General features: G+C 36.6%; 1 protein-coding gene across 2 annotated transcripts in view; it reads left to right on the plus strand.

Annotated features, from left to right (window-relative positions):
- The window catches only part of OCA2 (OCA2 melanosomal transmembrane protein), a 218,659-nt gene that overhangs the window by 172,724 nt on the left and 23,740 nt on the right, over positions 1-22,195 (plus strand). For both annotated transcript variants that reach the window (XM_065075251.1, XM_021287659.2), the window contains exon 23: positions 6,286-6,379. In XM_065075251.1, the coding sequence (XP_064931323.1) occupies positions 6,286-6,379 (94 nt within the window). The remainder of the gene's footprint in view (positions 1-6,285; positions 6,380-22,195) is intronic.

The raw sequence follows: 22,195 nt of genomic DNA on the forward strand, positions 1-22,195 counted from the left end.
TATATTATCTATAAATATTAATAAATAGCACAGTTGTGGTTAGCAGACTTAAACCAAAAATGGACACTAGTAGGAGTTGTTAAACTGTGTAAACAAGGCACCTGAACCATAGCAAAACATAACAGGTAGGCTCCAATCAAAAGTCAATTTGATTTAAGTCACAATCTAAAATTAAAGCAGCTTGAAATTCTAAAATATCTTAATGGAGGGACATATATATATATATGTAATTAACATCATCTTGTTCTGCTCAGCTTCAAAGTAAGTTATGATAAAGATGAATAATGTACTTTTATGCCAGCTGTCTATACTATTTTGCAATATTTGATCCCTAATACTGCCATGTGTGGAGAAGCTGTGAAACTGAGCTGGCACAGTTTTAGCCACTGAATCTAAAATCAGAAATAAAAAAATGTGCAAACTGGGGCTTGTGTGCAGCATTAAAGGCTTTAAATGGAACCTACTTGAATATATGTTTCAGGCCATGAGGGAATGCATGTCAGAGTACAGTGCTTACACTATCCCTTGTTATACCCGTTTATTTTACCCTTGTACTGTGCAAGTTGCCTTTGAGGAGAGAGGTGACTTTAGTTACTCTCCTCAGATTTTGTCTCTTACAGATGTCTGGATTTGAAAGAAGCTTATGGAATTTTTTATGTCATTAAAGCAGCAAGTGCAAGAAGTTCAGCAGCCTGCCTTATTTATTTCACACTTCTGGTAGAAAAGTGACAAATTTAAATTTCACCTTTTCCTCTTATAGCAAAAGAAAGTAATGAGCACTGACTAGTGCAATACTTACAGTAACTGTCTTACTAGTGGTGTAGTAGTGGTAATAAAAAATGGCGAAGTTCACCTGATTAGAAGTGTTGGACTGAATACTGTTACATGAATTTTTTTATAAGTTAACTCAGAACTTTGATTCACATTTTTTTCTTTTTCCAATAAACTTTGTATGTATGTTTTTGTGCAGAAAATTCCCATTAAAAAAAAGAAAAGTTGATTTTGTATGCAATCTATAACATATAACAATGCTGAATGAGTTCATGCATACCTTCTTCCCCTTGCTGCCTATGACTTGTGGTTCCCTGTTATTTTAGGAACTGTTAATGGTTTAATTGACCTTGATTCTGTAGCTCTTTATGGACTGCAAAGTTTGATTATCCAGGGCTTGTTAATTTTTACACATAAAAATAATTAGAAGATATTTAAGACTTGTAGACATTTAACAGATGAGTATAAATGGCTTTGTTTAATGAGGCAAATCTGGATTAGTTTTGTGTGAAAGAGAAAATTTCTGAGAACTATGAAGGCTGTCTCCTGTAACGCTAGCCAAAACCATCCCTGTCCATTGTTCACTTCTGTAACCAAATGTTACATTTGCTCAGTTGGTGCTTTAAATAGAGAAATGGAATATGCTATGGAAAGAAGCTGCACACATCAGTCTACCTTTATTTAATGATGTAAAGCATGTGTGAGACTGCACAGTTTTCTTTCGAAAACGGACAGAAAGGAAGGAAGGAGCTGTCTTCCTTCGGTAAGTTTTGCTTTGACACTGTAATGTTTGATTACAGCAACAAAGCAGGGCTGAGGATTCTCACCCTATGGCTCCAGAGCAAACTCCTGGTTTCAGAGTGAGAACCCTTGCCTGGGACAAAGCAAATATCTGTGCCTGTGTAAATCTGGTCCTTGAACAGATGTTTGTCCAAAGCCAAGGAAAAGCTGTTTTCATGGCTTCTGTTGACATGGAAACAGGGTAGTCTTTTTGCATCTGCGTTAGATAGCCAGAGATACAGGGAAGAGAAGACTCAGAAAGTCTCTCAGTTAAGCACAGGTGTAGCGTTATCCACTGTCAGACCACATGGAAGAGAAGTGGTCTGAAATGCTCACAACAAAGCAACACTTTTCTGTAGACAATCCACTTTTAAGCTTGCTTGCTGTTGCACAAGGCACTATCACCTTTATGTTTGAGAAAGTTACTGTTTATGAAGGCTGCTCACGCTAGGACAAATAGCTTTATTAGTGATAATCCTTTCTCTTTGATTTCTCAGTGCTTTGAGTAGTAAACACTAATTCTACCAGGCACTTTGAGGTGATTCTCTAGGCAAACAAACTAGTGCAGCAAACCCAGGGGTCGGGCTTGCTTTTGAGCAAACAAAATTGGGCAATACCAAAGAGAGTCCCGAGAACTAACAGTATTTAGATATGATAGATGTGCTGCTGACAAGTAAAAATCAAGAACTGAAAATTAGGCTTAAAGTGAGAGGAAATGCTATGATTACTATGGTTCTACCCCAATTTCCCAGCCCCTGCCGTTAGTAAGCTTAATCAATTCTCCCAGAATTTATTTTCAGAGCATTTCACATTATAGTCACCTGAGCAAACTCTGTTTACTGAGGGAGAGACTGTCTGAGCCCAAAGGAGGTGCATTACCTGTGATGTGTGGTTTCTGGGTTTGAACTTGGCAGTCTCTGAAGGAACGATGTAGCAGAGGGTGATAACTGAAAACAGGTTTGAGAAGAAGTAGCTGCAAATTGAAGCAGAAGGCTGGAAGAGTCATGGCTGGTAGACACGGCAGTTATCAGATCAGACTTACCAAACCTTGTCAACATCTTCCTGCTTGTACCTCTAAGATAGCTGAGGATGCAAAGGCATGGTTTAATGTGTGGGTTTTGAGCCTTTCTTGATAGGTTTATACTTAACAAAGACTGTTGACCAGTTCCTTATATGTGCAGTTGATTTTACATTCCCTAAATATATTCAAAGTAGTGTGCCTTGAGAAATATCAGAAAGATATTTTTATGTCACCTTTCTGGACAGAAACAGTAGGAGACCTTCTGCTGAGCTTCTGCAATGATTGTTCAAAGCTAGGGCAGGTCCATGGAAAAATGGGTATGATCCATGAGGATTCCTCCATCATTTTCTTCTCTGTAGCCTTATCAGCACCAGCTCTTTAGGTGGCATGTCTGTATCTTTCTGTGATCACACTTGAAATTAAGATTCTTTTTTCTTTAAGAAAAAAATCTTTCTTGATTTCATGTTTATGAATTATTACTATTGACAGGAATGCATGTAGTCTACCAAGAATAAAAGGCAGAATAGATACGTAGGATAAAATGTATGGCTTACCTCAAACATATCACATAACACTGATATTAGAAATAAAATATTTAATTCATTGTAATGAATCCAGTTGTTTTAATAACCATCTGACTTAGGATGAGTTTCAGTAGGAGTCGTCAAAAAAAGTTTGAATACGAGTAATCAAAACAGATTGGTTGTTACAACATAGTTCTTTGATACAGTTCGCCCATGTGTTACAACATTTTGAGCACAAAAACAAGCTATGCTTTTTAAGCTCTATTATTCTTAATATTGAAGATGATGTAAAAATGAAGTCAAGACCAGGTGAAGCTCTAGAAAATGCTTATCCTTTGTTTGCATCAATTGGGTTTGATTTAAGGTGTGTAGGTTTCCGTGTACATTAACCTAGTCTTGGGTTTTCTGTGATTCAGAGGTCATAGTGTTGCTGCTTCACTCCTGAGTTAAATGTCTGCCGTGTAGACAGATGTTCCTGGGAGGAGAAACAAAAGTTTGCCTCTGCTGTTAATTTCCATGTAGTTCTTTGAAGTCCGCTGAGCCAATAACTCATTAAACTGCACACATGCTCTGAACAAATGAAAAAGAAATGCTGCTCCTTTCAGATAACATTTAAGGTGACAATTTCTCCTCAAGTAAAATCTACTTGGGGAAATCAATTCACTGCTGAAGTAGAAACTCTTTCTGTAATACTTCAATATGTGAAGGCATTACTATAGCCTGTGTACAGTATAGAGCATGTGCTGTTTGGAGATCTCGACTGTATCTAGTCACAGCCATGGGACAAGTGCAGTTTCAGTCCTGTTTCTTTAATTTCAAGCCAGAGTTATATTCATTGTCTACAGTAATATTATTCTGATGGTGATATTTGATTGTGCTACATGTAGAGCAGAAACCTCTTATGAAATGTTTGGAGGCTGTAGACTACTGATTAGTTTTAGAATTGAAAATTCCTTAAGTGTTCCTGCCTGACTTCTGTAATAACATCAGCTGTGCTCATTTATTCTGTTTTTACATTAAGCCACATACTTTGTGTCTTGGTTTTTACCTGCCAGAACCTACCAGGAACGGTGATGTTCCAAGTTCAATTTAATATCTTTAGACATGCAGGGAGTGGGGAGGCATGCTTTTCTCATCTCACATTGTCTGCAAGATATCAGCTTCTTTCTCATTCCATAGTAGGAGCAGCTCAAAAGCTGTCTGAGGCTGCTGATGAGAAAACAAAACCAGTCTCCGACTCTTAATAGGTGTTGTTTAGGCCACTCATCTGAGTCAACAGATATCCATGTTCAGATCTCAACTCCAGGACAAAAATCTCAGTTTGCTGCCTACTTTTTGTCAATAATAACTGTCCATCCTGGAGTAAATAAAAATCATGCTTTCTCTTTGGACTCAATTTTGAAAAATATTTGGTCACACAAGGGCTTTTTCTTGGAAAGCTTTGGCTTTCATTAAATCAAGTTTAAAAGAGAAATAACTCCTGAACATGTTTTTGAGTGTTAGCTGTTTCTCCAAGTTGTCGCTCTTTCCTAGTTTGAATTCAAAGCTATACCAATGTCAGTGGATAGTGAGATACAGGTTTTTGTCTGGTCAGTATGACAGCTCACTGGCACTGGTACGGCTTTGAAAATATTTTCAATCAAGCTCTTTCTCCTACTCTTTTTCTTACTGGAAGAGGAAGATTTTTTTCCTCCAATGTTCCTTCCACATCACATCTTATCTCTAATTTTTCCTTACTTCTGAACCCTATCACTTAATTTTATTTGACTTTAATCGTGTTCTATTATTTTAAAGATTATTTTTAGAAGTTTACTCTTTTTGCGTGCACTTTCAGGTGCAGAAGGCCATATGGGTGCCATGTGTGAATACTCAGGGGAATAATCCTACCTTTATTCTAACCTATTATTTGGTAAACTGATCTCTGGCTGACTTCAAGCATTTACTAAGTAAAAAAAAAAAAGGAGTATTAATTGTCTTCTGAACTGTTTCTCTGAAAGTCAGACCAGAAGAATATCCACTGAGCAGTAATGTTTAACAGGGACACAATGAGAAGGATAAGTATGTGCCAATGGGAGCCAAGGAAGGCTTGTGCTTACAATAATTGTCAATATCATGGTATATGACAAAAGAGATGATTTGCCATAGTATATAAAAAAAAAATTCTCTTAGGTTGCTACTGCTTTTGTCCAAAATTTAAGTTAAGGAACAGAATGTAGGAGTCACTGTCACTTCCTGAGTCGTGCCTTAGATCAGAAACATTTGCTGAAGACATCTGCTTTGTGGAAGCCAAGTATACAGCATTTCAGTCTGAGGCATTACTCATGGGAAAGCTATAGAAAATAGGTTGGTCTTTTTGAGCTCTGAACACCTGACTTCTCTGCCAGATTGTTAAGTTTAGAGAAAACACAGGTATAAATTTGTTACTGGAAAAGGCTAAGGAGCAAAGAGAAGCATGTAGTTCTTTCAAAAGGATAGATGCACACTTTAAACACAACAGGTTATTTTTCTTTGTTGTCCCCCTCTCTTAAGGGGACCTGTATAATATAATTTGGTGAAGTTCAGTGAATGCAGTTATACTCTTTTATGTAATAAAGAACCATTGTAGTTTAGTAAGAAATCTTTGTATCTGTGGTGATCCCTTTGCCTTACCAGAGAGATGTGAAACAGATCAATTCCCCTCCATTGTGCCACTCCTTGTGGTTTAAATTTCTGCTAAAAAGAAAAAAAAAGTCTTAGCAATTAGTTACCCTCTCTATAAAAAGGTCACTAGTTTCTCAGTGTTAGGTTTGTGTAAGGAAAAAAAAGCATCAGTTTTTCTTAGCATCCTCAAACTATTTCATCCTTTGTTTTCAGATGGTGATGGTGCCACCCTTGTGTCTGTAAAACCAAAAACCAGCAAGTTGGTCTTGAATGCAAGTCTCTGGTGTCGTTTTGACAACTGCTAGATTGGTGTTAAATTCCTTCCTTATTTTTCTGCCTTACGTAGAATCAGAGAATGATACCAGGCTTATATTTCAAAGCATGAAGTTTTTATAGAATGTGGAGACATGGTCTGTATGTTTTCAAGCCTCTGCAACAGAAATGGATTTTTCTTTTCTAATACATCTTGGGAATTTAGTGCAGAATAAACAGAGGATGGGTGACAAGCAGAGCACAACTGTAAATTGGTATTTATTTTCTGAACTGCAGGTAATGGAACATTGATTGGAGCATCTGCGAACGTTGTTTGTGCAGGAATTGCTGAACAACATGGATATGGCTTCTCTTTCATGGAGTTTTTCAGGTACAATTTTAAGCTTCTTGCCTTAAATCTGACACTTCTATTTCTTTGGGCACAGGCAAACAATGGATTCTCCAAGTAGAAAATCGTGTGAAAGGGTCTATAAAATAGACCTGTGTTCCCAAATTTTTTTTTGGCAACTGAAATGTGGGTGGAGGGCAGATCACTTTGTTTTTGCATTCTGTGGATAGAATGCATAAAGGTGGTGGAAGACAGTGGAATCCCAGGAGAAAGAAAGCCTCAGAAATTCCTGCTTTATCACCCTCAAACTTGTCTTCAGCTCTGTAGAGATAGTAAATTGTTGCTTTATTATTAAATACAGTTTAAACATGTATTCTCATCTGCACATTTTCACGAATATTCCATCTAAGTGGGATGTCCCAGTTTAGGTTATTCCACAATCCCATGAGTAAAATTATTTATCTAAAAGCAATTATTTATTTTGACCAACTGTTTAGCAGGTGTGAGTGAAAGTGCAATGAGCAGCTAGTAACAGCTCAAGTTGTTATTTAATAATTGTTTAATAAATAATTAATCATTGTTTTTTAGTAATGGAAGTTCCTCTGCAGATCATTCTTCAGCAGAAATTTAAATGACAAGGTGTACTTAATGTACTTAATGCATACAACAGTTAAATATTTTTCCAAACACCTTCAGTTTTTGAGACTGTGGTTGAAAAGTGTGAAGGGAAACGGGTGAATAGTAGACTAGACATGAAGTTAAAGTATAGTTGATTTAACTGAAACATAATTCCTTTTTATTTTTCTGCATAATTAGGGAAGAGGATACTGTCAAATTCAAACCAATATTTTGCAATTTCTCAGCTTTCCTTTGTGTTGTTTACTTCAAAGCCTTCAAACCTGCATAATTGATAAGATTAAACATACGGGGATGTCTAGGCCAGAGCCAATTATAATGTTAAAAAAAAGATACTCTGAACCGTTCTTGCTAAAATTATTGCTATGAGCATGTCCTGCTCACAACACAGTATATTTCTTCACCCATGGTTTTCTGATGATATGTTTTAGAAAGGCAGAATGCCTACCAAATCAAAATCTTAGTTGTCAGGACCTTTGAGACTGAACTACAGTCTTACACAGTATACAATGATAACTAACAGACCTCTTGGATGTCAAACCCTTGTACAAAACAATAGTAATACAGCAATAATGGGCTTGTGGATTCTTCTGTTCATTTTTTGCAAGGGTTCATCTTGTAATTTCAGGATTTAACTTGTATTTAGCATTAACAGTGTCTTCTGTGTAGGTTTTGTAATGAAATATTCTCAAAGCTTCCATGACACTGACTGAGTATCTAAGCAGAAAAAAAGATGTAAAGCTTGACCAGCCTCTTTAGCAGCATTCACTGGAATGTATTCTTTGGGAACACTAAAGACAATATACAGATTGTTCTGAAATCATCTTCTATGCTTATGCTTTCAGTAGAAATGATTACTGGGGAAGACTGTAGCCATTGTGAGCAAAGATGTGACAACTGAATCCAGAGTGATGACAGGAAGATAGCAATGGATATTAATTATCAGAAAGAATGTAAAAGCCAACTTTTATTGGCTTGCTCTCAATCACCGAGCAGGCAGATCATAAACTCCTTTGTAATTTGTCTTAGAAAACGATTTGTTTCAGTTGAATGTGCCCCAATTCAATATTTTCTGAAGCATTAAGGAGTGTTATATGTATCCCTTGAGGATTTGGATCTTGCTTGCTTTTATTTATGAGGGTTGTCTTAAAGCAAGAAGTGATTTTTCTACCTTTCTTCCTCCTTGCCCAAGATCACTCATTAGGTTTCACATTCCTATTCAGGGTCCCCTGCAGTGCTTCTACAATTACAGACACAGATTGTTACTTTCTCATCCTGCAAACCCCTGTGATTTACCAGGGAAAAAATCATGGCTACCATGTCTGGGGAGATGATGACCCTCTACTGCCTGACTTTTGAAAAGGTGCCTTTGGTGCAACATGGGCTGCTGGTTGAGGAGATACCAGGCCCCAGCCATACATGCCCAGCTGTGAGTGTGCTGGCCAGTGTCACTGAATATCTTACCCAGAACGCATTCAGGTCTTGTTCCTTTTGCCCACATTACCTGTCAACACATATAGAAACCAGTTCTGTCTGAACAGTCCTCACAAGGCGAAGGGCAAGATTGCCTGTGAGAAAAGGTCCCTCTGTTGCCTATGAATTCAACTTGCTGTTTCTGGCCCTTGTGAGGCTGGTCTTGATGCTTCATTATGTTCCTACAAAATGAAAAGAATCCCACGTCCCTTAGAATATAAAAATACTCTAAGAAACTTTATCATTATGGAAGTATTTTTACCTTTGAATCTGTAATACGTGGTGGTAGGGCAACAAAAGAGAGTTTCTACTGGTGAATCAGCAGCAAAAGGAAGATTAGGGGAAATGTGTGCCTGTCACTAAATGGGGAAACGACCTGCTGACAAGGGACATGGAGAAGGAAGAGGTTCTCAGCACTGTGATTTGCAACACAAAATCCAGCTGGAAGCCAGGCAGTAGTGGTGTTCCCCAAGGTGCTTGTGATCCCCAGTGGTACCTTCCAAGCTCAGCCATTCTGGGATCTAGCTTTTAACCAGCCCAAGAAATCTGAAGGCAAACAATGAAGAACTGCCACTGTGTGATTCATTTGGACTACCATAAATTCGAAGGAGAAGAAGCAATGTTAACACAAAAATAAAATTGAAAGACCGAGGAAGATTAAGCTCAGATGTATCAATTTGGTTAAAGATGCTCTTGCATTTTTGGAGTCAGTCCAACCAAATTACACTCCTTTTCCACCGTGAAAACTTCGTCATCAAACTGTATTTATGTGTTTTAATCTTTCCTCCTGAAAAAATCTTGTATGTACACTAATTTTTTATTACTCTTCTAATAATGCACAAGGCAGATCTGAATACAATATTCCAGGCACAGCCCTCTTACTTTTTTCCCATTTTACAAATATAAGATTAAATGCAAAATATGGAGCTATTTGCTTTTTCATTGTTAATTTAGGCCATTTCAAATTTCTGTTTAATTTGTGATTCACTGTTAAATCCAAGTCTCTTTCAGCTTTCATGTTACTTAGCTGAGTGTGAGTGTGTCTGTTCTCTCCAACAAGTTCTTATACTTTGCCTACATTGTGTTTCTAATTAACAAATCATCAATGGACAGAGAAAAAATTGAATTGGTGTACTATGTGATCTAGTAAGTGAATTAGAGGATGAACACAAAGAAAAATATTTAAGTGGTAAAAACTGAAATAATTGTGAGTCAGTGGGTTTTGGAAAAGGAGATAGAGAGCAGTGGCATAATTGCTGTACATGGCCAAGGGTAAACATTAGAGCAAACAAATGAGCATTAGGACTCTGGAGAAAAGAGCAGGTTTCTTTTTAGTCTTGACCATTTAAGAGTCAATAATATGTATTAATATGTGTTAATGTGTTAATAATATGAAGGTAATTGCTCAGGGACAGCATATATGAATAAGCAGAAGGCAGGGAAAGATAATATATGAAAGATAATATGATTTTTAGTCTACTTATGAGAGAAATATTAAATCATAAATAAGAGCTTAACATAAAGGAAATTCCCAAACATAGGACAGTACTGTTTCTCTTGGTGAATGGTCAGATAAAAACAGTATAGTCTTGTTGCTTGAATGATTTCCAGAGGTTAACATAGTGATTTCATCTCGATTATGACTGCAGAATAATCAAGGGAGCTTTATTTTTCCTGAGAAAAAAGATAAGAGAAATAGCATTGCAGATGTCTCTTCTGATCTAGATGCTTCGTTTCATGTTAGTTTTTAAATTTTTACTAATTTATCTCTGAGTTTGTTTGTTCCAGTATAGCATTCCACTAGGTCAATCCACCCTATGAAATATGAAAATGGCTCACAGAAATCTTTTTGTTACCAATGAAAAATTTGTTTCCAGTTTCAGAGCATAAGAAGTTTTCATTGCTGTAGGGGCTTGAATTATTTCTTTCCACTTGCTAATAAATTTTCCAGCTTGATTTTTATTTTCTCTTTAAGAGAGGCATTTATAACCTTATAAAGATAGATAGTATTTCAAACATAAAATAAGTAATGTTCCTTCATCCTATTGTAATTCAATGCCAATCACCCCTATGTGTCTGTGACGCATGATGTGATAAAAAAAAAAGAATCACAGATAAATGTTGGACCTATTTGACACAAAAATAAAGTGAGTATTATGGGAAATAGTCTAATTTTATTTCAAGCAAATTTTGGCTGACTGTGAATATATCATGGTGCGGGATATATAGGTAAGAGAAGAATGGGTTGGATAACTCTATGTAATGGGATAAGAATATGAGATTATTTGATACATGAGGAAATCAGTCTGCCCAGAAGAACAGGATATGAGCCTAAGGACCTAATTTAAATTACAGTGGTAATGTCAGCTGGGCATGATCCTGAAACTATTGTGCATACTTTCAGGTTTTGTGGTTTTATGTCATTTCTCTCCCTTTATATGCCATCTGAAGAGCTGAATAAATATTCTGTCTTCTCTGTGAGTAACAATAATTTGGAAGTGTCAAAAAGTATGGGTTTCTGATAATAGCTTAGGAAAGAATTTATTTTCATCATGGGATTTGTCTTGAGAGATAGTCACAGGACAAATATTTACAGCAGAATAACCCATTTATGCCTGCTTGAGAGCACTAACCCATAAAGACTGTGAAACAGTGCTTCCTGTGAGAACTGTCATTCATGTATGTGGGAGGACAAATGTGACGTTCTTTGCTGCCCACTGTGTATCCTATTCACACAACTTATTGAAAATAACTTTTTTTTTCAAAAAAACATTGGGCTCTGTGAAGCCATATAAATGTCTCTCCTTAATTATGTGTTAGACTGCTGTAGTCCTGTTCATTCCTGCTAATTCAGTGTCATTTTCCTCTATTTCTTGCTATTAACACTGCTCTGCCAAACATTGTTGCTGTTTTAAGGCCAATTCTGATCAGAAGAAAATCAGCCTGCTGTTTTGGGTGTGAATTTTGGTGATGGAGACTTCAGCTGAGGAATGTGACATCCAAACACCTGAATACAATTCACCTGTAGGCTTTCAGATCAACTATGCTTCTCCAGAAGACGGAGTTTTGGGGTGTTCAAATTATCTAATAAAGACTCAGGGAACTGCAGAGTAAAGGTTTAATGATTGTGATAGCTCAATCTCATTTCCTACTACTCTTGTGATCAGTAAGGAGGAGTAATTGGTCATGGGTGAGATGTTGATTTTTGACATGATAACAGATTTCTTCTGTTCAAATAAGTGCAAATGCAACACTTGAGCAAAGACCTCTCAACAAACATGTACTAATGTACCATTCCAATTTAAGCAAGTTTTAAATTTTCACAACTTTTGCTTCATAGAATTTCTAACTTTAAAAATGTGGATCTTTTAGGTTTACTACATCAGCTTGTTTTCATCTTTATCTTCTTTTCTTTACATGAGTAAGGAAAATATTAGACCTTTTTTAATAGTTCATTTTTATCACACATTTCAAACCCAGTTACATATGAAAATCTCTATTATCAGATCTAGGGAACTGAGTTGAATGAATGTAATTTAGATTTTAACATCCTATTCACTATTATGCTATGAAGGGGAAAGCTATAGAAAAACTTAATATTTAACTGATCAATCAACAAAATAGGAAGGTAGCTCAGCATGCATTAATCTTTCAGTATTAGATTCTAGGCTGGGTTTGTTAAAAAAGAATTTTAGTTTTCTTTCATCTATCCAAGAACAATCATTGCAAGATTTTGAATTGTCAGTGTTGATCTAACAACTGCTCTCAAACGAGCAAATGCTACATTGACATCAGTGGCAGTTGAATAAAGTGAATGCTGCTTATTTTAACTAGTTGCATAGCTTGTGTGAAACCCCATGAAAGTAAGTATTGCTGCAGTAGTGTGGTACAAAACATTTAAAGAACCGTTATAGTGCTATGGATGGGTTTTTTGAAAGGTTTAAATTTTATTTAAGGTCAAGAAATACTGTAAGTTCGAATTGAAATGAATGTGGTTTTTAGCTCATTTATTTTAAGGAAAAGGGGAGAAATAGTATTTTTATCCTTTAAATGTGAGAATATTTCCTTTACCAACTTGGAATAGGATTTGTCTGTATCATGTGAAGTTTTCCATGGAGCTTAACATGCTCCTATCTCTTATAATGAGTGCCAAAATATTTGTATTTTTTTCCTTGTGGACAGAAAAGTATTACTTTTTTTTTCTTCTCTTTTTGCCATGAAATCTTTTGGATTAGCAAATTGATTTCCAGTAAAGGTAAGTGGGGTTTAAACAGTTATCATTTTACTCAGCTTAAAATAAAGTTATGTGATTCAGATATTAATTTTTTTTTTAAAAATTATTTTGTCTTTTAAAGTCTATGAAATCTGTGTGTTTCTTCTTCTAAATTTTTGAAAAAGAACATTTAAAATGCAGTTGCAACGATCTAGTATTTCACTGGGCTTCATAGGAAGCACTGATCCTCCAGACACACATGCATCACTTTAATATTATGGGGTAAGCTCATGGGAGTAGTATCTAACCACAGTATCATAGAAAAATTCAGGCTGGAAGGGACCTTAGGAAGTCTCTTGTTCAACCTTTGGCTCAAAGCAGGGTCAGTTATGGGCTACATAGAAACAACACAGCCTTTTGGGACAACCTGCTCCACTGTTTGGCTGTCTCCAGGGGGAAAATGTTTCTCCTCCTTTGTTTAAACTTGCGCTGTTTTTCTCTTGCTTTCCTGCCATGTGCTGCATTGAGGAGCATGGGCCCAGCTTCTCAGTCACCCCTCTTAGGTGCCAGGGGCACTCTTAGTGCCCCTGTAGCTGTCTCTTCTCTAGGCTGACTCAGCCCAGCTCTCAGCCTCTCCTCATGGGGCAAATGCTCCAAACCCCACTGTTTTGGGGACCCCCTATCAACTCTGTCCAGTTTGTCCATGTCTTTCATGTGTTGGAGGACCAAAAACTGAACGTGGTATTTAGATATAGTTTGACGAGTGCTATGCAGAAGGGAACAATCCCTTTCGTAGATCTAAGGCCCATTCCACTCTTTATACAGCTAAAGGAGGCTGTTGGCTGCCTTTGCTGATGGGGTTCCTGCAGACTTATGTGCTGATCACTGCTCTTATGGCCTTTCTCGCAGAGCTGCTCCCAGGACACTCTGTCTCCAGATGGTAATGTTTCAGGAGCTTTTTTGACACCCTGGATAGGGAATGACATTTGTCTTTGTTGAATTTTATAATTCAATAATTCTTTATAAGTCTTCCCATTCCTCCAGGTCGTCCAAGTCCTGCAGGATGGTGGCACTACCTTCTACCATTTCAACCAATGTAAGATTACAATCCAGTATTTCCAGCAAAACTTTGCACAGCTGTTGTGGTATGCAATGATATCCAGTATTAGTATTCAAATTGGTGCCAATAGAAGAAAGAAACTCTTTGTAAATATCTGTTTGAGTTGAAATGGAAATTTTGATTCAGCCTTACATGTAAGTAGAAGAGTTTGATCTATTTGATCTTCTGTGTTGATCTTATTTAAATTATTTGAATAATTGAAAAAAAAAAGACCACAGAAAAACCAAAAACAATCTAAAAATGTTCAAAGTAGTTTTCAAGCAACAGAACTGACAACAAAATAGCCTATATCCAATTAATTATTGGTTTCCTGGTTTCAGCTGGGATGGAGTTAATTTTCTTCATAGTAGCTGATATAGCACTGTGTTTTGGACTTATTATCAGAACAACATTGATAACTACGATGTTTTGGTTGTTGCCAAGTGAGGTGCAGGTGCACAGGAAGCTGGGAGGGGGCACAGCCAGGAGATCTGACCCCATGTGGCCAAAGGGGATATTTCATACCATATGACGTCATGCTCAGTATATAGAGCAGAGGAGGAAGAAAAAAGGGCTTGTTTGGGGTGATGGCATTTGTCTTCCCAAGTAACCTTTACGCATGCTGGAGCTCAGCTTTCCTGAAGATGGCTGAACACCTGCCTGCCCATGGGAAGTGGTGAATGAATCCCTTGTTTTGCTTTGCTTGCAAGCATGGGATTTGCTTTACTCATTAAACTGTCTTTATCTCAGCCCATGAGTTTTCTATCTTTTGCCCTTCCAACTCTCTCCCTCAACGCACCAGGGGTGTGGATGGGAGGGAGTTAGCAAGTGTCTGGGTGGTGCTTAGTTTGCAGCTGAAATTAAACCATGGCTTCATTAAGTGACATTTTCAAGCAGGGAAACAAGTAATAGTAAAATGTGATATATGCAACACATTTATTTAGCTTATGATATGAATTAACAAAAATGTACAATGTTCAGTTTGTATGATACTTGTTCAAAACATTATTAATTGAAGAGTTTATAATAAAATTCTTAGTTTCAAGACTTTCACGCTGAGGGTTCAAAGAATGATTTAAAAGCAATTATGAATTGTACACTCAATGCATATATGTATACATTAAGTACATGAAGAATCTAATTAGACTTTTATTGGCATAAATTTTGAGTAGGGATCAGCAGTGGCCAAGCATGAATGCTAGTACCCCAAGTGGGTAGAATTATTGTAACCTCATATCATGAAGATACATGACTGTGGAATGACTATCAGATACATAAATTAATTTTTTAGAGAAAAAAAGTAAAGCAAGCTGAATAATAAAAACAAACCATATCAAGATAAGAGCCAGATGCTTTCATGCTCCAAAATGTTCTTGTTTTAAATTCTGAAGTGTTGCAGTCCATTTATGAGGTCTGATTATAATCTCCTAGGACTTCAGAATATCTGACATTACATATCACTAAAGTAATAAAGGAAAGTAAATACTCACAATAAAATAGAGCATAGAGAGAAGGACTGTTTTTGATCACACTAAAACCAGCTGGGAATTTAGTTTTTATTATTAGCTGAAATGCAGGTTACTGATCCTGGTTTATTCTGAAAAAACATAATAGTTGCATTCGGTAAGGATGGAAGAATTAGGTTTGGTACTAGAGAATTTGTGATCACATTAGTGCTTCTACTAGATGTGTGGATTATAGGAGTGAACATGTTTATAGAGTATTCTGCTAGAAATGGCATGCAATGGATGCCATAAGTCACAAACAGTACAAAGTAATTTAACATTTAAAAACCAATCAATGAACAATGTGGAGAGTAGTAAATGTAATATATCTCTATATTTTTGTAACATTGACTATAACACATACTTGGTCATCTTTTTTAAATACAGGCTACCAACTGAATCAATACCTAATAACTTCCCAACAGCACTTGGAATTAAAGTAATTTTAACAGTAATATTTTCTAGATATTTTTGGCAATGTCAGAAAATTTTTATCCTGTTGGATTTGTACAGCTCTATTCTATACAAACTATTTCATGCAAAGACTTTTGAAGAGATATTGAATTGTGTCTCCCTTCATGGAAGAAAAGACACAAAATTCCCCCTCCAGTGCATCTGCACCAGTTATGTCATCAGGCTGATACAACCTCTTGGGATAGGAGTCATCTTTCAATAATTATGTTCATCTATAGTATTCTACAGTGTTAATCTACATTAAAAAGATGCCTAAGTACACCTGGAAAGAATTACATTCCAAGCTTTGTATTTAAAATACATGGAATGGATTTTTCTCTGTGCACATACTTGTAGCTATATTGAGCATAGAGGTAGCCTGTCACCTGTATACAGGTAGAATCTTGCAAGATGAACCCCTTTCTTGTCTATTCCAATCGTCATTTTCGTGTTCAGTAGAGATGGCAAGTGGAAGCTAGAGAACAGGGAGGGAAATGTGATATTCAAGAAACCGAGAGCTATGCTGATGCATTCTGGAAACATAAAACAGCTTTCAGGCAGTGCAGCATAAAAATGCTAGTGATTTTTCCCTAGAGTGGAAAAGGCAAGGACATAACAGCAATGCCTTTTTGCTTCTTGTAACACATATTTTGCTGAAGTGTTTTGAATAAATGATCACACATTTTAAATAAAATAACAATATATTCGTCTGCTTAGCTAACATCTGGCTGGCATCACCAACTTTTAAGCGTATATAGGCTTTCTTTAACTTTCACCACAGTTAACAACTACTTTTTTCTCCACTACTCTGTGATACTCCTGTTACCAGAACCCATCACCAGGATCTGTGCAAAGAGAAAAAGATGTATTCCTGCCATGAACTTTGGTTTGGGACTTCTTATAGAAAACAGAAGTGTTAAATTGGGTTCAACAAAAACTTCGTACTTGTCTGATTCATATTTTGAGATGATAGGGCAGCTGTATAACTAGAAAAAGGAACAAAATTATCATTTTTTGAATTCTGGAGAAAAACGTGAGAATACTTGAAGTGACTTAATGTTGCGTGGTGCAGATGTGCAGTAACATGGTCCTTCACACTCGGCTCCTTGTCCCTAAGTCTTCCAATTTGAGAAATAGATCAAAATGTGCTGCATTTCTAATTTAGCACTCCTATTTATGTTTCCTTCCTATAGACACTGTGGGGATGGGGGATGGGAGGTGGGGAGGGGAGTAGCAGAAGAAGAGGTGAAGATAGAGAAGGAAGAATGAGAGAGGTCATTGTGCATCCAGGTCCCGTTTCAGGTTGGAGCTGGCACGTGGCTAGAGCACAGCTCATTTAGAGACTCATTTGCTCACGTTCTAGAGCAAGGCTTCTTGTACTGCTATCAACACCTAGCTTCATAATCTTCACCTGTATGTTTCTTGGCCATCTTCTCTACTGACATTGTGTTGAACTGTTACATTCAATGAGTTTTGACAAATGGATGAATGTTGAAGCACACAGGCCAAAGCAGATGTGCATCAGGATGGGATGGTTCCTGTAGCTAACCCACAGTTAGCTCACTCTATGGATTTGAATTTTAACTTATACACAAGAAATCACACAAATTGTCTTTTTTTTTTTTTTTCTTCCTAGAGAAGTCCTGAATAAAAAAATGATCTCTTAAAAAATGGAGATTCAAACAATATCTATGAAGAAGTTCATTCTTGCCTTGGCTTAACATTTGTGAAAGATTTAAAATCTTGTCTTTCTTTAGGTGCTAGTTTAATGCTGCTTTCTCCATAGCTGACATTTGCACATGACAAGGCTGTGTAAGTTTTCTGAATTAATTCCACTTTCAAGTTACAGAGCTATCATAGTTGTTGTGTAACTGAATATTTCAGTAAGAAAGATATTATTTATTTATAGACTTTTTTTTTGTTTAGACTACTCAAGTATTTTTGTATTTATTTTTCTAATAATCTGTAAAGGAAGCTGAAGAGAAAAAAAAGTCTATGTTTAGGTGAGTGAGATAGATAGGTTTGGGGAAGTGTTTGGTGAAACTTTTACACCATACTTTTATTTTTTTAAAATGAAGAGAAACATATTTTAATGAAAAGATTCTTGAATTATCTCCAAAGCCCAGGATTTTAGTAGCAGATGATGATTTCTGCTGAAAAGTGGATTTGAAAATCAGAATGTCTGCTCCAAAGAATAGTGTACTGCTTCTTCAGTGTCTCTTTACATATTAGTCATGTAAAAACTGAAAAAAATTAATTACCAGAAAATTCCGCTAGGAACAATTTTTCACTGGTAGGTGATGGAGTTTAAATAAAAGCTCTTTGCTGACATGTCTGGCCATGAAGATTCATATTTTACCACGACTAATATGGCCTGAAATCAGCTGAGAATATTCACCTTTCTAGCAAGCTTTTAAAAGGCAAGTAAATTACCTCATTTTTCATTTCACAGAGTCTGATTTCCACCAGATTCTCTAAAACTAGTTTGAGTGGTACTGTGTCTGAATGTATAGAATTTCATGGTTCATTATAAGATATAATTAAAATAGGTGTATCCAGTTTTAGGGGCATCTGGAGTGAAAATAGGAAGGCCCTTTATTTGATTAAACTTCTAAGGCATCAAGGCAGGAGTCAATTTGGAGCATTCCCGCTTTTGCATTGAGGTAAATATGCTTTCGCTAAATGCCAAAAGGCACAAAATGAAGGTCATATGTACCATTATACTGTTAGGCTTGTTGTGACTGTGGTTTAAAAATTAAAAAAAACCCTGGATCCTATTAAATCAGAGAGATTTTCTGTAGTTAAAAGAGGTCAGTGCATTATTTTCCTAGATAATTCATCAATGTCAGTAGTGCTAGTGAGAATAAGTGAGAATACGTGTCATGTGTCAAGAGTTAGCGCATCCATATCTCTGCTAGTGTTGTGGTCTAGCATTCGTGTTTCATTGCAGCTCAGATGAAAGGTTTGGTAGCGCCTTACAAGCCATGAGTAGGTCCATTCAAAAAAAAGAAAGGATAGAGTGTCTACAGCCTCTTTAGAGTGATTCAACTCACTGATGGTCATGCCCACCTCGTATTGCCAGCTTTGTTAACTAAGATTAGAAGAATATATTTGCTGCTTTCCTCAACCATGTCTTGGAGCTAACTATTGGGCTGGATTTCTTCTTGCTGACATTTCAGTGCATGCGGCGTATGGAAAAAGAAAGGATCTACTTTTGACAGATGTGGTGCCCAATTGAACTGTGTGCTGTGTGGTGGTAAAAGAGCTGTATCTTATGCAAGGGGACAAAATGTAATAATACAAAATCTTAGTCAATGTGGTTTAGAAAATATTTATAAAAATAAGATGTTTGCCACAAGTGTGGGAAGCCTTTGGTGTATTTTAAGCTACAGTGGTAAAGTATGATAAGAAATGCAACAGAAACCTTAAAAAAAAGAGCAAGTCCATGCTGTTATAAGTATAGTTTTCTGAAATGTGCAGGTTACTTCTGAAATCACATCAGCTATGGTGCCCCCTCACTGTCTCCCTGTGACCATCGGGGTTCAAATAGTCCAGTCTGACTTTGTTTTTCACTGGAAACTCCTCTCTTTAGGCAGCAGATAATATTGTTATTCCCTTCATTAGAGTACAAGTTGTTTTTCTTCCATGGTATTTGTTATTCTAGGAGTTATCCACCTCCTGTGCCTGATCCAACAGTAAATAAGTGCTTCAATGAGGTACAAAACCCTCTCCTATCCCTCTGACTTTTTGGGAGGGAATCCATCTTTTTGAGTCCTTATAGTCGATATTGTATGCTAAAACACCTGTTTATGGAGAACTAAACAATTTGCCTGCTCGTGGTTCGTTAGTTATTCTTGAGTGACACCAGGTCCAGAAGTAAGTAATCGTGCTGAGGTTAGCTTTGGGGTTGGCATGGCTGAACCCGAGGTGCTCTCTCATGCAAAGCGTAGGAGATGTGTGCTTCCTGTCATTCAGGCGATCAGGTCAGATCCTGCCTTTGGGCAGCTATATGTTATGGCCATTCAGGCCCGTGTAAATAGCCCACCCATAAAGAAGAAAAAATGAGTTAATTGTAATCCTGTAAAATATTTCAAGTTCTTAGTGTATAGGCTTGTGTATGGAACACGACTTGCTGAAAGCTTTCTTGCCATTTTACATCAGTTTCACAGCTGTGTGCATTTTGTGACTTTCATGTTTAAGTTTTTTTTTTCATTTCTTTTCCTATTTCTTTGTCAGAAAGACAGTGGCTACTGCATATGCTTCTTTAATCTTACAATTTTCATTTTATTCTTGCCATGTGTCTTCTAGGGAGGTTCTAAATTGTTGCCTTTTGTCTAAATCCTTGTGTTTTGAAAAAATTCAGAAGCTGTACTGGAACACTGTTAGTTGGTTGGTTAAATAACTGAGAACATTTGCCTTACCCAGGTGCTGGCTAGACTATTTGAAAAAATAGTGAATGAATAATGAATTTGACTGATGGTCAGATGCTGCCCACACTATTCATGGGAACCTTGTTCATTGATTCGTTTCATTGTGACTGAGACTTTGTGTGCCTTGAAGGGGATTCATTTTGAAATAGGCTGAGTTACATTTTTACTTCACCCAGTGTAACGAGGAGCTTTTTGAGTCTGAAAAGTGTGCTTTTCTTAGCAAGAGCAGGAGGTCTGTCTGTGGTGATAGTGATAAACAAAATGTTAAAAGAAAGAAGGTGAGCAGTATAGCTATGAATAATCAAACCAGGGAGAGTGAACACAAACTTGAGGCCATTAAAAAACAGCAAAAGCCAAAACTCAGGATTTTTTAAATAAAAAAATATCTGTTGTGTTTCTTGAATATAACATATCAATGAAGGGTGTATATACTAAATGCTATTTGTGGTGATTGGGAGAACAGCCCAACACAGGTTTATTGCTTATGGAGTCCTCTGCTTTTACTGCTTCAGGGAAAAATCGTAATCAGTGGTCTCATTTAAATTCACAAGACTTTGGATTGTTGTTGATAATGATATTTCCATGCACTATTTCCATTGACTATTGCAACGAGTATGTGGTCATTAGTATATTAAAATACTATTTTCTATTTTACTGTAATATAATTATATTATTTTCTATATTATACAGTTAAATAAACTGTGCGAGTCTAAGGGCATCTTAGATTACATCTCATTTTTAGGTTTATCACTGTATGGATTATTTTGCCTAGTGGCTAGATGATGAGAAACATGGCTATATTCTTCTATAATACACAGTCTGTCACATTTTGTTACTTAATTTTAATTGCTTTCATCTGTCACAGACAAGGGAGCCAAGTAGGGTCTTTGGGATCTCTGACCTTTAATTTTGAAGTTAAAGCCTCCCACCTACAAATTGCACCTGTTTGACAAGAACGATTTTTTTTTGAAGATTTTCTAGGAAGATCTTTTTGACAGATTGTGTAAGTCTTCATATTGCTGTAATAACTCCTTTTTAATGGGAGAACTTTAACTGATGTCAAACTCAAAAAGTTCAGTGACAGACAGTGTGTCTTAGTTCAGAGGTTAAAAATATTCAACACTTTATGCAGAGAGTAAGCTGCCTTAAAATATATTAATTTCTATGACTATTCAGATAGGAAGAGATAGAATAAAATTCAAAATGAGTGGTCAGCGTTTCTATAAGTTTTGAGACAGTGAATATAAGTATTAATAAATGCAATAAACAAGCATTACTGAAATAATTAAGAAAAGCATGATAAGCCAGAGCTGCTTGTAACTACTGTTGCAGATGGAGTAGAATTAGAGGTTTGGGAATACTTAAATTTTCTTCTTATGTAGAAATTTCAAAAATACTTTTCAGAAAAGTAGCTGATTTCTGGACTATTGTAAAATAGAAAAATGATTAAAATTCTTTCCTAATGCAGATGACTGCTAAAAAAAATCCACCATTTGCTAAAACACACTACTGTCTCATGTACAACGTGGTTTTCTGACATTAAGAACGTCTGGGTGGAGGAGCCGCACAGGGAGTCGGAAGGGGTTCCTGGGCCATGAGTGGGTCGGGAGCTCCGGGGAGGCTGCTCAGGGACAATGTGGTGGCTGATGCCCTCATGGCTGTGACAGCTTTGCAGTGTAATTGGAAATCAGATGGTTTACCAACATGAGCAGTGTCTTCTGGCTGTTCTGTCTTGTGCATATTGAGTAGTAAGACACAAGACAAAAAACGGCATACCTAATCTCACCTAAACTCATGAGTATGAATATGAGTGTGAGTATGAGTTCAAAAAGTTTAGCCTGGATAGTGACTTTTTTTGGGTTACCATTTGGGTGAACCTTCACCTCAGAGAACTTGTAGTTTTTCTCTAGGGTTGTGTAACTCCAGAATTTTCCTTATAAACAAGACAACTGTTAGGATACTTGACTTGAAATGTGACTCATCGCACCTGAGTTAATCCATTTCATTCAACCTATTCATTTATATTTCATCTGCAATGAGTGGAGAGGA

The sequence above is a fragment of the Columba livia genome, chromosome 1 (genome assembly GCF_036013475.1).
Source record: "Columba livia isolate bColLiv1 breed racing homer chromosome 1, bColLiv1.pat.W.v2, whole genome shotgun sequence".
Lineage (NCBI taxonomy): Eukaryota > Metazoa > Chordata > Aves > Columbiformes > Columbidae > Columba > Columba livia.